The 16,307-nt window shown below is 39.1% G+C and overlaps 1 protein-coding gene across 1 annotated transcript in view; it reads right to left on the bottom strand.

The window, feature by feature from the left end:
- Positions 1–224: 224 nt before the first annotated feature.
- LOC122802737 (periodic tryptophan protein 2 homolog) overlaps positions 225–16,307 on the bottom strand; it is a 723,301-nt gene continuing 707,218 nt past the window's right edge. Inside the window, exon 21 of the mRNA XM_044072502.1 lies at positions 225–3,800. Within this exon, the coding sequence (XP_043928437.1) occupies positions 3,656–3,800 (145 nt within the window). The 3' untranslated portion in view covers positions 225–3,655. The remainder of the gene's footprint in view (positions 3,801–16,307) is intronic.

Raw genomic sequence — 16,307 nt, 5'->3', positions numbered from 1 at the left:
ACATCTAATGATCTTGTCTCCTCTAATATTTTAATTAATACTGGTCTTCATAAAACCTTATGTTGCACTTGTAAACTTGCAGAATTTTTAATAGTCCTCTATGTATTTACACATCCCTTTGATTTGGGTTATATTTATCTAAGAATTCTATCAATTTCATTCTTGTATTTTGACAAGCAGAATTTCTGAAACTCGCCACATAAAAACAAGGCAGTGACAAACACTTATGGTACATTAAGGCAAAAATTTACTTTACAGAGCAAACTGATTGAATAAGGCCCAGTTGTACACTACACTGTAACTAGTGCATACTGATATCTACTCAAATGTGTAGGCTCCATAACACAAAACAGTAACACTTTCAAATTACACATTAGAGAAAAATATGAGACCTCTAGTTATGTGGGGCTAAAGCTCCCACCAGCACATATACATGGCTTTTCCTACTGCACCCGTATATAAAAATTATCAACTCTGCGGATGCTGCACCTCTGGGAAAATAAAAATTCTCTTGTAGTGACCCCAATGAATAAAGACAATGTCTGCTCTCTCCTAAAGAGGTAAAAAATGCGCATTGCAAAGATGGATTTGTACCAAATTATCATAAAAAGAATCTGAAAAAGCACACAATGCACAGGTGGAATATTACATATTAAACACGTTTTCTGAAGTTGCTTTTAACAAACCATTTCTTATGAAGATTACTACTCTCACCATGCTTCTCCTTCCAGTACATGATGGGTACAGAAGTGAACATTTTAAAATTACTATGAACAATAAAGTCTGTCATTAGAATGCATTTGCCAAAAACAAATCTCCACTGACTGCAACAATATTTAAATTAAATACTCTACTAGGTAGAAATAATTTAATTAAAAAGAAAAAGTTATGAACTCTAAGAATGGTCACGTACTGCTTTGAAATAGATCCAGAAACTCCCACGATCAGCTATGACAGGAATCATGCATGTATTAATAACAGAGGGAATCTTCAGGACATATAAAGGGATACATGTTTAATCTGTTTCCATTTTGCGCACTGATAATATACTGTTAATAATAATGCTAAGCTTACTGATATCACAAAATATTATACTGTATTATTGCTATGTTTCATTTCTTAGTAAAACTGAATATCTCATTTCAATAAAAATATGAATATAAAAAAATAAACTTCATATTTTCAATTGTAAAAGTTGGAAACACTTTCTTGCATATATTAAATTCTGGTTCTGTAAAATGCTCTTAAGATTCGGAGACATGGCATACACTGCACAGGGCCAGATTCAGAGACATGCATTGCATCAGGGTAAGCACGTATAAGAACTACATGAGATTCGGAGACAAGCACTGACCCACCCCCCACCAGATAATATGTAACAGTGGGTTGTACTAATCCTGCACTTTACTGCTCACAGTCAAGTGAAGGCAGACACATGCATATCTCTTGGTTCAAGATTCAAAATGTTTAAATTGTGTATCAAAGCACAGCCAATATGTGGCATTACTATTATGAAGACCAGTAATCCAATCTCTGATCTTTCTTTCATACTGATAAACTGTCAAAAAAGCATCGATACAACAGCATATCCTCATCAAATACAATAAGAGATGGTCAAAGATTATACTAATATGGCCAATAATAAAGGTTGAATCACATTATGGAGTACAGTAACAGCTAAAAATAATGTCACCAGTTTGCAGCTATTCCTTGAACACCACACATATCAGCTTGTACTTCTGTAAACTTCCAACTACAAATCCCATTTATTAGAACTACTGCCTCAGCAGTGTCAGAAGTTCCTCAATGAGAAACAACTTGCATAGTTGTGCACCTGACTAGTTCACAGCAGCCATAAACAAAGCACCATGTTCAACATGTGCCCTGCATGTCAACCCCTGCAAAATGACACAAGTCCTTATCCCTAAGAAGCTTTCAAATTCATAAAATGTTCCCCAAGCCCTCTATGTCATGCTAGCAGGAAGTGTGCTAATTGAGCAGTGCTTGATAACAATGCTGTTCAATGATCTAAAGATTTTGCTGCTATACTATGGAAACACTATCTGGGCACTGCAGCCTTCACTACACCTTCCTCCCCAGAAACAATATAATGCAGCCAGCTGGAAACCTACCAAAAGTCAATGCTGATCTCATCAGTAAAGTCCATGTTTGATAAATGACATACAAATGATAGTGTTATACCATCACTAACAAAAAGGCATGCAGATTAGCCTATGCCTCTGGACTGCATTCCATACTTTAGGATAAGCATTAGTGCACAATTGAAGATGGCAGTATACAGCTTGTTGTTGGCATGCAACAGCCCAAAAGTACTCCTGTACAGAGGGCAGACAGGTATGTAGTTTCATAAAGCTCACTCAACATGCAATTGCCCTTATGCTGTCCAACATAGCAATCTAGCAGCTGCATCACCACCTTATCAATTATGGGAACCTGTACAGGGCTATAATCCTACCCCTGTGATGTACTTCAAGTGTACTGCTTACAAGTGCCTGTCAGTGTCATCCCTTGGTTACCACAGCTACATACAGGGATGAGTTATGCACAAAGTGGTGTGATCAATTGCTACAAAGAAATGTCTTAAGGTCCTATAGACACCATGTGGGTGATGCTTCTGAACTGCACACTGACACACTGCATATCTGGGTGGAATACCAAATCTGTGTTTTCATATTGCTTTATGAGTATTGTGAGCCTCAGTGCCAGAGTAGTAGATGAAAGGTCATGCAATGCTTCAGTGCACTATCGTCCAACACACTTTGGTACACAGTGTTCCCTTGTAAATAATGCATTCCCTTTTGTGAACTGCACACCAAACAGTTCATGAATCATATTCTCTGCTCAGCTAGTTTTTTTTGGTATACCAATGATGTATCTGAATCCTGCCCTAAGTAAATAAGTGTCAGTAACAATACCTGATGGATGAAATTGCAGCTCCATTTGTGTTACTAATGTTACTACTGAAGTAGTCCTGAAACCACAAGTCTAAGCAGAAAAGCCATACCCTGCAAGTTCTGAAATTATAATAAATGTTTCTGGACTATTGCAAGATATTCACTCAAAGTTGTTTAAAACAAGAATTCACATGGCTTCTAAAGTTTAAAAAATATAAGTTAATCCAAGGAAAAAGTAGTACTTACAGATCTAGAAACATAATGACATTAATAAGCTAAAACAAGAAATACAGAACAACTATGTTAAAAATTACAGAGCTGCTGAACCCACAAATGCAGTGACTCCAAAGCCAGGTGAGTGACTTTTCTATGCTACTTGTTGTTGCCAGGTTTGACATAAATATAAATAGTACAGGAAAACAGTACCATTATTTAACTGTGGCAGTGTTAATGCCCCATAGTGCATTACATGGTTTAACCTTTTACACGCGAGTCCACAAACCACTACACCAAGGACATAAATATAAATAGTACAGGAAAACAGTACCATTATTTAACTGTGGCAGTGTTAATGCCCCACAGTGCATTACATGGTTTAACCTTTTACACGCGAGTCCACAAACCACTACACCAAGGACAGTGTGTCTGGTATAGCAGGTCATTTAAATGGCACTGAATGAATAATTTTCACATCTGGCCTCAAGCACATCAGTAAAACTTTGAGCTGCACTTCTTTCTTCCTATTCCGTGAGATGATCACTTGTTTCCTCAGATTCAGATATTTCAGACTCATCCTCACTTGCTGAAAACTCTGCTGAACGTTTGATGCCCTTTTGTTGTGACAAAGCGACAGCATATTTGATGTTGTAACGATTCCAGTCACAGCTAATAAAAAAATAAAAAAAATAAATAAATACATAAACCAAACAAAACGATCTTTTGTTGTATAAATACAGTTATAAAGTGCTAATGATGGTGTAAATTTTTACAAAACTGAAATGTTAAATATAATTAGTTAACTTTACACTGGCTATTTTATTTTAAACAAAAAGAAAAATGAATGTGTGTGCTTTTTCTTTCCCATTACAATCCAACATGCTATTTTGCCAAGGAATGGGGCTAACTTTTCTGTTGATGAATAACCCCCCCCCCCCCCAAAAAAAAAAAAAAGTTCAATGCACTTAGAATTATGGTGTTTTGTTTTGGGAGTGGTAGTGGGGCAATGCAAATGCTTTATTACAAACTTTTTTTCAGTAGAAAATACTGTGTAATCTCCATGCATGCTGCACTTTTTTTTAATTTTGATACTTGCTGCAGATACAACCATTTTATAATTACATGTTTATACAATAATCAAAGCAGCCTCATATCAGATGGCCAGTGCTTGCATTCAGTTCTCAATAACTTGCAATTGTTCGGCATGCAGATCCAAGTATCACAAAATCAGCTGTTCCATTCAGTCTTGATCCCATGTTTGATTTAACATTGCTTATTAAACAATACCAGTTAAACACACAACTTAGCTAAATATCTACAACCTAATTTAAGATTGGGAATTAATTAGCGACTATATTTTATTTATACTGGATTCAAAGTCTTAACAACTGGAACAGTGACTTCTCACCTTGTACTGCAGTCTACTTTATTAAATAGGTACTTAGTTGGGTTTTAACACTATCGTCAAGCTCATATTCCTATACAGTATCCCCTACAGCCAAGTTCTTTCCGATCTCAGTTTCGTATTTTTAATCTCTGCAATAATTTTTTTAACCTCTCTTATTAATGGTTTGACTTTGGTTTTCCATTTTCTATTTACAGTTTTCTTACTCATTATCAACACTAAAGATTGCAATGCCTTCACTTCTGTACTACGTTACTTTACACCAACTGAACAAAACATCTTTATACTAAGATTAAGTTCTCCTACAAGCACAAGACTTCGCATAATACTAGTACTGCTGAGTATTTGAACAAAGTTATAACTACCACAGTTCTCTAAGATGAGAAAATGCATTCTAAGCAAAGCAAATCAAAAACACATACAGCATCACAACTGATGCAAACAGGAATTCCTCATCATAACATTTATTTATTTATTTGCAGTTTGTTAACTGGGAAAGTCCACTGGGCCAAAATGAGCCTGTTTTCAATGGAGGTCCGGGGAGAAAAACTCCATATACAATTACTACAAAGCTAATATCACCAAAGTTAAGTACAATACAATTTTCAAAACTACTAAAAACACAGCAATATAGAAGACAGCATAATAACATTTGAGCAAGGTGTTGTAACAAAGCATTGAATGAAATTAAAACATAAGTATTTTGGTGTACATAAGTATAATTCGAAGTGCAGGCACTTATGCACTAAAAGTTTCACGAGGTGAGAGGTAGGAAGAATTAGAGCAAGAGAGTAGAACAGTGAAAGGTGAATAGGCTGAGTTATGAGAAAGATAAAAGGGAGAGTGAGTGGAAATGAAATGAAGGGAGTCACTACGTTGAGTTATGAGAAAGGAAAAAGGGAGAGGGAGTGGAAATGAAATGAAGGGAGTCACTAGGGTGAGTTATGAGAAAGGAAAAAGGGAGAGGGAGTGGAAATGAAATGAAAGGAGTCACTAGGGTGAGTTATGAGAAAGGAAAAAGGAGAGGGAGTGGAAATGAAATGAAGGGAGTCACTAGGGTGAGTTATGAGAAAGGAAAAAGGGAGAGGGAGTGGAAATGAAATGAAAGGAGTCACTAGGCTGAGTTATGAGAAAGGAGGAAGGGGAGAGGGAGTGGGGATGAAATAGAGGGAGTCACTAGGGCGAGTTATGAGAAAGGAGGAAAAAGGACGGGGGAGCAGAAATGATATAGAGAGAGAGTCAAGTTGGGTGAGAGCATGAACATTCCCAGTGAAAAGAGAGATGGGAATGGAGCATGGTCTTGAAGGCGGAGTGGTTTGGGGTGATTCCGATGTGGGGGGAGGGGAGTGAATTCCATAGACAAGCAAGGGAGAAAGACAGGAGAAACTGCCCAAGTGAGTGTAAGGGTTTGTACACTTCGAGGAGGTTCTGGTTACTGGATCAGAGTAGTCTGTCAGGATGATGCAAGGTGAGTATGGAGGAGAGGGAAGGGCAGTTAGAGGGTTTGAAAATGAGTTTGTGAGCAGTTAACAGTTAAATGTAAGAAAGAGATAGTGGGGGAGTTCCAGCCATTTCAAGTAGTGGAGTGCATCACAGTGGTGGGAGGAAGATTTGGTCCCAGTAGCAAACGTAGAGATTTTATTGTAGCAGGATGACAGTTTTGACTTTAGGGAGGATTGAAGGTTGGTGAGAAGAGGGGCTCCATACAAGAGAGAGGGGATGAGGTAGGAAATAGACAGTATATGTTTGGAAGAGGGAGTGAGATAACGGCTGTGACGATACAACATTCCGAGCTTTTGGTGTGTTTTCTTAACACTAGTTTGCATATGAATGTCAAACTTTAAATGTTCAATGATTACATCTAGACGTTTTGCATGGGAGCCTATGTTTTTGGTCTTTTACATTTCACTGTCATAAAATACTAAAGATGAAAAAAAGGCAGTGCTTATGTGGCCAATCCAGTCCAACAACATACCCTAAACATTGCATTGCCTTTGACTATTGCTGGGCTATGACTGACTTTCTTTTCCCCAATGTAAAGAGTTAAAAAAAAATCTAAATATATACCCAGTGCAACAATAAAAAACAGGAAGGCAAAAACATGGAAAAATGCAGTTATGCAAGTCACCCCTGTAAAACTAACTCTTGCAGAAAGGCTTCTGTGTCAGAAATAACATTGTAGGACTGATGGTCTCTAGTTGTCTAAACCCCAGCAGACCTGTCTTACCTACCAACAGTGGTTAAGGCATTGGTATTATGCTAGTACCCATGTGGTGAGAAAATTAAGCAGTGGTCACATCCCCGTGGTAAGCAATGATTGTACTAGCATCATTAGGAACATACAAACACGTTGGAAGTGGGACAACAGACTAGGGAATAGCACAGGGCGCAAGTAATCTTTGGCTGTAAGCCAAGCACTGAAACTCTTAATTTGCTTTGCAAGGAATCTTTGCACCTTTCCAATTGTATCAGATAATGAGTGTGCAGATTATAGAACAGGATACAAGCTTCTGTAACTGGTCTGGTAAGACCTGTATACAGGGAGACATTTATCACACAGGCATGGATGTTGATTCCCTGGAGGATAAGATGGGCAACTCCATACACAGAGCAGATGGCAGCAGTTATATAGGTATCAAATGAAATGTGACTGTCTACAAGAACTCCAAGGTCTTTTACCATTTCATCAGTTTTTAAATGTTGCCCATAAATAGTAAGTAAATCTAGTGGGGGGGGGGTGATGATCATACTCTTCTTTATCAAGTTTGATACATGCAAGGAACATTATGGCAGTGTGGTCAGAGCAAAAAGGGGGTAGGATGATAGTAGGTTTTACATAACGGTCAGAAATACCTGACAGGATGACATTAACAGGTTGGGGTGACATTTAGCTTAACACAGCTGCAGGGCTTTTTGTTAGGATGTTTGTTACCCCCTCCTGTCAGCATTTGTACTGTCTATTCGGGATTACTAATGCTTACAACGTTTTTCAGTCAATTACTGGCTATGGCATAATTTTCCCAGTCAAGAGAGGGACAATTTCAGTTACACAGTAGAAAAATGTTATCCCTTTATGGGGTGTTTTAAAAGTTTATCACTAAAGTGGTCATGCTGTTGACATGAGATATTTTCCACTTTGAACCCTGTTCCCTGCCAGTCTCTTCTACCATTAGTGTGTGGTGATGGTTGCCTGCTAGGGGCCATCATATAGGTAGCAATTAGGGTGATTCAGGATTTTCTATTACATCTCCTCTTTCTACCTGCCTAGTGACAACTCGTAGGTAAAGTGCACAGTGGATGTCAGCACTGGACTACACCCCCTCATTTCTGTGACAGGCTGACAATAGGACAGCACAGCAAACCCACAATTAACACTATATGGTTCTTTTTTCACTCTCTAGAATGGAAACCAACCTGCTCCCATGTGACCCTGAGCATGTTCCAAGGCATATCACAGTCTCCTCTGTCAAGTACTTATGCTACTATTCAAACTTTGGTCACCTGGGCCATAATCACGGCTTTATTCTTCCATGCCACTAGCACAAGCACTTGAGGCAATGTAAATAACAAAATATATTCTTACGCTATAAGTTGATCTGCAAGGGGACCTACCTCAGAAGATCTATGTTTCAGGTAAACTTCTTTACTTTCTCTCACACTATTTTGTTGGTAAAGATCCTCCATTTGGAGACATAAAGCAATTCACCACTAACACGGTGTCCCAAATGCCACAGTGGGAAAGAATCCTAGCTCCTAAATGTTTAGTTTGCTCTAACCACCAAGCAAACATACTTCTACAACTTAATATAAAACAATGAAGATCTGACACAATATATATACAGATAGATACTTGGCCAAATTACATGAGACTCCAACAATAACTGTTGGATGAAGGCGCTATCCAGACATGGTGGGGGAGTAAGTAGGACTCATCAAAGCGAGTCTTTTGCAAATCACTGAGTAGGAACAAAATGACAGCTGGTGACTTCAAAGGAAGGAGAAGCTACAGGAAGCAAATCAATGGATTAGTCTAAATGTTAAGAGGGGTTGTATTACGGCAGCTCGATGACTATTTAACTGTTATCAAACAGCTGAGGTCAATCATTTTCATCCTTCGACTGTTTCAGTACCCACTAAGTATAGATGCTTTACTGACTATAAATTTCAAACGTCAAGCTGTAAGCAAATAAAAAAAAAATAACAATAGTCATAGAGATGTAATGTAGCTTGTTCTATGCAAATACACACGGACCTACCAGTCCAGGTCAATTACTTTTTACCTATGATCAAAAAATATCAGTGGTCACTCAATTTCATACAGTCGTTTTCATCCAGTCAGTTTCATACCCATTGCTTACCAACTACAGCCACTTCAGTGATTTTGTGGATGTCAGAATTAATAAATAACAGCCACTTTAAAGTATTTCAATTTAGTGTTATCAAATGTATAAAGCGCATCCCACTGAAGCCCTTTCATGCTGCAGTGATGTGTCTACCAGTCACTTTAATGACTCTGTACACCTTAGATGTCTGACTGTGATATAATGAACGAATAAAATGTCACAGCAATATATTTCAATTTGATCTTGTCAGGTAGATACACTTAAACCCAGTGCATGCCCACCCATATGCTTACATACACACAAGCACAAAGCGGTACCCTGCGACAACCATTTTGATTGTGTACATCCTAGATGTGTGACTGTGATCAAATGAATGAATGAATGAATATAGCCATGCTAACATGTCAGCTTGTTGCTTAGACACTAAAAAATGCAAAACACTGCAATCCCCACATCCTTGCACATGTGCATACACACATACGCAGAGATACTCTCAAAATACTCTGTTGACTCTATACATCTCAGATATCTGTGATCAAATGAATACAAACAAATTAATCACAGTAATAGATTTCAGCTCATTACTGTAAGAGGAATACACTGCACTCCATTGCAATCCCCACAAACACACACATATAGATGTGCCCACCAATTACTGCCACTTTACCATGTACACCTCAGAACCTGAATGTGATGAAATTAATGAATATGCAAACAACCACAGTAATACATTTCATCTCACTGCTATCAGGCGCATACAGCACAACCAATTACAACCCCCCACAAAGAGGTAGGCAAGCTAGAGCTAGCTTGAGCCTGGCTTGAATTCAAGTATAAGCACAGCTCTGGCTCATGATTCAAAAGATTAAAGAGCCCAGCAGACAGAGCCAAACTGCAATTGCAAGCTTTTTTTTTCTGAGGAACTGCAATTAAAGACCAGACCTGCATGCTGAGAATACTTTCTATTAGGTCCAGTCTGCATGTCTGAGCACTGTGGTTGGCTAGATTTCAAGACAGGGTAGTGTCACAGCTCTAAAAGGGAAGCGAATTTAAACATTTTGCATTGGAGAGGACTATTTCAAGACACTGTAATTAAGCATTTTTTTTTCAAAAACTGGTTTGCAGCTCATTTTTATAAGGGTGCTTTATTTTTTTTAATCCAGAGTGCTTGCATGCTTCCATAAAAGGAGAAGAGCTTGTTTCAATGGGGGGAGAAAAGAGACAGCATAGAAAGCACTACTGATACCAAAGACATTATGGGGAGGATTCTTGTATGTGTGTCTTTGCTTTTGTTGAGGTATGCCCCAGTCTCTCAATTGTTCCTGATTTTAGGGTAATGCAGTGAATCTCTAAGAGGTGCTTAGTGTATGTTTGAGGGCGATTACGTGTTCAAAAGTACCATGCTGAAGTTACTACATTGTTGTAGCAGTCATTTCTTACATGTGTTCAAAAGTACCATGTTTAAGTTACATTATTGCACAAGTCAATTCTTGTTTTTTAAATTTTGTAACAACTTCATAGTTAAGAGGTGGTGTACCTTTTCAGAAGGGGCACAACAAACTGGGATAGTGTGTGTATTCTGTATCCAAACAGGTTAAGAACAATATTATTGTTATTAGCTGCCTTCAGGGAAGAGAAATATGGCTTCTTACATAAAGCTAACAAACATTTCACAGGCTTTTGTTGTCCCAGATTGGCAGTGTATGTAGATTTATCAATGGTCTGTTTGACCATTTCATGCAAAGTGTGTGGAATTACTGTGCACTAAATCATCACTGGACCAGAAGAGGAAAAATGCATTACTTCCACTAGCCAAGGCAACAACTTTGTTACTGCAGGCAGAGTGGTGTACTTATATGCTGTGGTTATTACAATTTTTTCTCATTATTCACTGTCAGCAGATCTGTAGCTTGGGCTGTTAGGAAGTGTAATCATCACAATGTCATCTTTTATTCATTTGAGTGAATGCTGACAATGTCAATTTATGTTTGGAAGAAACTGCATATATTTTGTTTGCTTAATTAATATCCACAGGATTTTCAAACTGTTATTTTTAACCTAGTTTTTGCTCTGATTTCCTCCTTTGGCTAGGCTCTTAATGGGCTGTAAGAGACAAGCCAGACCCTTGGCTTGGCTCTTTGTCAAAATTCCACAGGCTTGCCCACCTTTACTCCCACACATGCATACACAGAAAAATGCACACAGATGTTTACAGCCATATTACTGAATGTGTACTTGTTTTACTCTGGCCAAATGAATACACAAGTAATAGCCACAACAGTAAACGTCAGTTTGCTTTTCTCTCTCTGGCACACACAGCACAATCCACTGCAGCTCCTCCCACAGATAGACAGCCAAACACACGCACACAAATTAAATGAAAAAAGAAACAAAATGCATACCGTCAAGCAGTTCTACTGGCTGTTTGGCAGCAATAACATTTAAAAGAACAACTAAAAATCAGTCCATAAGAGAGGGATTAATAAGAGAAGACTTTGTTAATAATAGGAAGATACTAGGTTATTGGCTCTGGGGTCCTTACAAGCCTAGCCAAGAATTAGCCTATGTTCCAGCAAGTCAACACCCAATGCCCTGTCCAGCAGCGACATAGGTGGAATTCCAGGGTTGTATTTTCTGTTTCCCATCCAATTATCCAAGTTGCGCTTAAAAAAGGTTAATGATGTACTCTGCTTGACGTGGAGAGGGAGTCTATTCCACAGAAGGGGGAGTCTCTGGGACACAAATCTGTCCCATCAATAAGTCCTATAGATGTCACAGACCAGTTTGAGGTTTCACTGGGTCTACATTACCAAATCGAACGTTTAAGTTGTCAAATACCAAAACATCGAACTGGTAACATCGAAAGCCAAAAACCGCGAACAGAAGTTATATACTTACTATAGATAAATTTGAAGGTGGGTGTGTCTTTTTTTAACTATCTGAACTATATGCCACAGGTAGTAGGACCACTCAGCACTTTAAAATCTTCAGGTTGTTTCCACCCCCGGCTCTCATCATCCCAGTTCTTTGTGGTGTGAGCATAGTTACTCCTCAGGTAACAGAACTTTGATAACCATCCACACATAAGAGTAGGGGAAGTTCTCTGATGCCCTGGCTAAACTTCCCTTAGTACAAATACTATTCTGATGCTCCCTGGGAAAAAGGCCAGTAGTTGAGTGGGACTAACGCGGTCAACAAAAGATTTAAAATAAATAAGATCTAGGTAATGGAGGAAAAAGGGGGAACAATGCACATTTGCAAATCATAGTTTCCCTTAGGACCGAAGGGAAATGGTGACTAGCTTTCTTACCCTGCGCTTTGGATGGGGGAAGGCTGAGTGGAAGATGTGTTACCAAAGATGGATCCACTTCTTACAGGTCTAACATTATTGTAAGCATGTTTCTTTTGTATCTGGTAAGAAGAGCTAGAAAAAGGAATATATAACATCTAATTAAAATACTGCCCTGCCAGAAAAACACAATAAATTTCTTCTTTACTTTGTAAAAAGTATCTTTTAAGCAAATGTTTCTCCAGTAATGAAGTAGGCATATTAGTGGCACATTCTGCATATTTTTATTTTTCTATGCATCTGTCTATATATCTACACACACACATATATATATATATATGGGTCTACTTCTATTCACTGACTCCCATTTCGTCGAACTTTCATTTCACTGAAACTTCATTACATCGACAAGCATTTTCCCCCTTCCCCAATGTTGTGCGACCCTGGAGTTGATATATATAGTAGGGGGGGTGAAGCCCCCCACCTAAAATGCTTGTCGATGTAATGAAGTTTCAGTGAAATGAAAGTTCGATGAAATGGGAGTCAGTGAATAGAAGTAGACCCATATATATATATATATATATATATATATATATATATATATATATATATATATATATATATACATGGGAACCTATCAGTTCAACGAAAGAACACTTACCAGACACCCACATCAACGAGACCACATCCCAGACAGAACAGATCTCCGACAATGTTAAGTATAAGTAGAGCAGAATGGGATGTATTCCAGTTTCCGCAATGTGGTTTGATCTCGGAGTTATCTTTAAGTGGGGGGGTGTGGGTGGTGCAGCCCCCCACATGGGGGTGCAGGGGGGGCTTGCCCCCTGCTATATACATGTTTGTTTTTGTTTTTTTTTTTTTTTTTGCGGAAATGGGAATACATGCCATTCCATGGTGCTTATACTTACCATTGTCTGAGATCTGATCTGTCGGCAATGAGGTCTCATTGATCTGGGTGTCCGGTAAGTGTTCTTTCGTTGAACTGATATGGATATACGAATACACAAACATGAGGCAACAAATGAGTGCACAAACATGGCTATCTGGTGTAATAAAACGATTTATTAAAGATAAGCGCTTTCACGTCTGTGTATGACACTTCATCGGATTTCTGTTACAAATTGACATAACCACACTATAAAAGGCAACAGTCATTTAAAACTTTCCACTCACAAAACAAAGCCAAATATTCAATCAAGACATGTTTAACAAAAAGTGCATCAACAAAAACCATTTCACTGGTCAAAACAACTATTATAACAAAAAAAATGTTATTAGCGGATGAGAAACTTACAGGGATTGTAGCAGAAACACATGGTTTTGCCTGTAAGAACAACAAATCATTAAAGAATCTCATAGGAAGGGCACCTTTGCTTGCAGAAACTGCAATTTTTGTTCATATATAGGAGATAGTAAGAGTTTTGCCCATCCCACTACGGCAAGGGAATATGTGTTTCATCATTATGCTGACTGTAGTAGTAGAAATTTAGTATACCTGGAATATTGTGTTAAATGTCCAGCATTCTATGTGGAATGAACTCTGAGGGAATGCATCAGAGAAAAGTACAGTTTTGTACCTACCATAAATGTAGATGTTCGAGTGTTCACACTGCAGCAGTCATCACACTTGGGTTATCCTGCCGTCAGGTGGTCCCGCAGTCGGCCAGAGTTCCAAAGTCTTGGTCCGGCGTCGGTTGCTGTCGCTTCTTCCCTGACGTCAGTGCACCAGGGGTATATAAGAGGCATCCAACGCTATTTTCTTCAGTTTTTCTTGCCCCAGATGTCAGGTGCCCCCAAGTAGGTAGGCAATACATATTGCTAATAAAACATGTAAAAGGAATAAAATGAATACCTTCAGTTACAAGCAAATACACCACAAAGGTTGTACAGGATAGAAAAGGTATAGAAAAGTTCAGCTAGTTCAGAGGGGATGGAAGGAGGGTAACCTGGACTGCAGCAGTGTGAACACTTGAACATCTACATTTATGGTAGGTACAAAAAGTACAGTTTTGTACCTACCATAAATGTAGATGTCCGAGAGGTATGCATCTGCAGTCATAACATATGGGTTGTCCTGCCTCAGGCAGCCCTTCGGTCGGCCGGATTCCAAAGTCTGGGTCTGGCCTCGGCTGATGTCGCACTTCACCCGACGTCATAGCTGCTGTGAATTGGGTATAAAGGCATCAGCCGACGCCATTTTCCTCAGTGTTTCTTGCCCCAGATGCCAGGTGCCCTCTAGGAAGGCTAAATTTGGATAAATGCAAATGATTCCAAACAGTAGAGAGCAAACAAAAATAAACATGTATATACATATATACAAACAAATACACCATAATAGATTCCCCCAGCTAGCTACAAGATGGGCAAATACCCTAGGAGTACCACAGAGGGGAAGGAGGGTGGATAATCCTGACTGCAGATGCATACCTCTCGGACATCTACATTTATGGTAGGTACAAAACTGTACTATGTCCTTCAAGGATGCATCTGCAGTCCTAACATATGGGTAGAATACCATAGCCAAACTGGTCGAGGAGGCACTAAGATGATTATGGTGTAGTTAAGATCCCTTGCAAAACAGCAGTTGCAAAACCTGCTCTGGATCTGGAGTATAAAGGTAGATTATAATGCTTGGCAAATGTATGCACGGAGCTCCAAGTAGCAGCTTCTAAAATGTCTTTGGTAGCCACTTCTCGTAAGAAAGCTGTAGTAGTGGCTGTAGCCCTTGTGGAGTGAGGTCTGATGTTTTCTGGAGTTGTCTTTCCATGAAAAGAGTAACAAAATCTAATGCAATTTCCTATCCATTTTGAGATTGTCTGTTTTGAAATTGCTTTTCCTTCCATTCCTGTTGCATATGCTACCAGAAGCTGGTCAGTTTTTCTATTGTTCTTGGTTCTGTCCAGATAGTAGCGCAATTGCCTGTGCACATCCAAGGTATGTAGTAGTCTTTCCCCCGTTCTGTGGGTTGGGGAAGAATGTTGGTAGGTGGATTGCTTGGTTCAATGATACCCTGGAGACCACCTTTGGCATAAAAGTAGGGTTAGTTCTCAAGGACACTCTATCCTGATGGAAGATAAGGAAGGGCTGTACTGCCATTAATGCCTGTAATTCAGAAACCCTTCTTGCTGAAGTGATTGCAAGCAGGAAAGCAGTTTTCCAAGATAAGAACTGTAATTCTGCTGTTGCTGCTGGTTCGAAAGGGGGAAGTGTTAACTTTTCCAGCACAAAGTTAAGGTCCCATGTAGGCAAAGGTGGCTTCCTTGGAGGCTTTACATTTTTAATTCCTCTCAGAAACTGCCTGAGTAGAGGATGAGAGAAGACTGGAGGATCCATGTTGTATTCTGCTGAAATTGCTGATGCATGAATCTTAATGGAGGAGTAAGACAGGCTATTGTGGAAAAGTTCTGCTAAATATTCCAGGATGTTAGCTATGTTTGCTAATGATACATTTTCTCCTTTTGCTGCACTCCAAATGAGGTATCTTTTCCATTTGGCCGACACCATTTTCCTCAGTGTTTCTTACCCCAGATGCCAGGTGCCCTCTAGGAAGGCTAAATTTGGATAAATGTAAATGATTCCAAACAGTAGAGAGCAAACAAAAATAAACATGTATATACATATATACAAACAAATACACCATAATAGATTCCCCCAGCTAGCTACAAGATGGGCAAATACCCTAGGAGTACCACAGAGGGGAAGGAGGGTGGATAATCCTGACTGCAGATGCATACCTCTCTGAGATAAATCTGGTTATTTTGTTTTATGCAATATTCCAAGCAGCTAGCTGCAGTGTTTTCAAGTTTGGATGTAGGATCTTGAAGTTGTTCTGTGTTAGCAGTAAAGGAACTAGAGGTAGAGGCCATGCGTGTGTCCGAGACATACTCCTCAGTAGCGGGTACCAATGCTGCCTCAGCCAGTCTGGAGCTATCAGGATGATCCTTGGGTGATCTTCTTTGATCTTCAGTAACACTTTGTGCATCAAAGGAAGAGGTGGGAATGCATATGCTGTCAGGTTTTCCCAACTGAAGGATAGGGAGTCCACCTTCCAAGCAAGTGGGTGGTATGTCCTTGTGCAGAATTTCCTCAATTGGTAGTTGTGTGGGGATGCGAACAGG

This window comes from Protopterus annectens, chromosome 5.part0 (assembly GCF_019279795.1).
Source record: "Protopterus annectens isolate FY-2018-M chromosome 5.part0, PAN1.0, whole genome shotgun sequence".
Taxonomy (NCBI): Eukaryota; Metazoa; Chordata; order Ceratodontiformes; family Protopteridae; genus Protopterus; species Protopterus annectens.
This window is presented reverse-complemented; position numbering and strand designations above follow the sequence as displayed.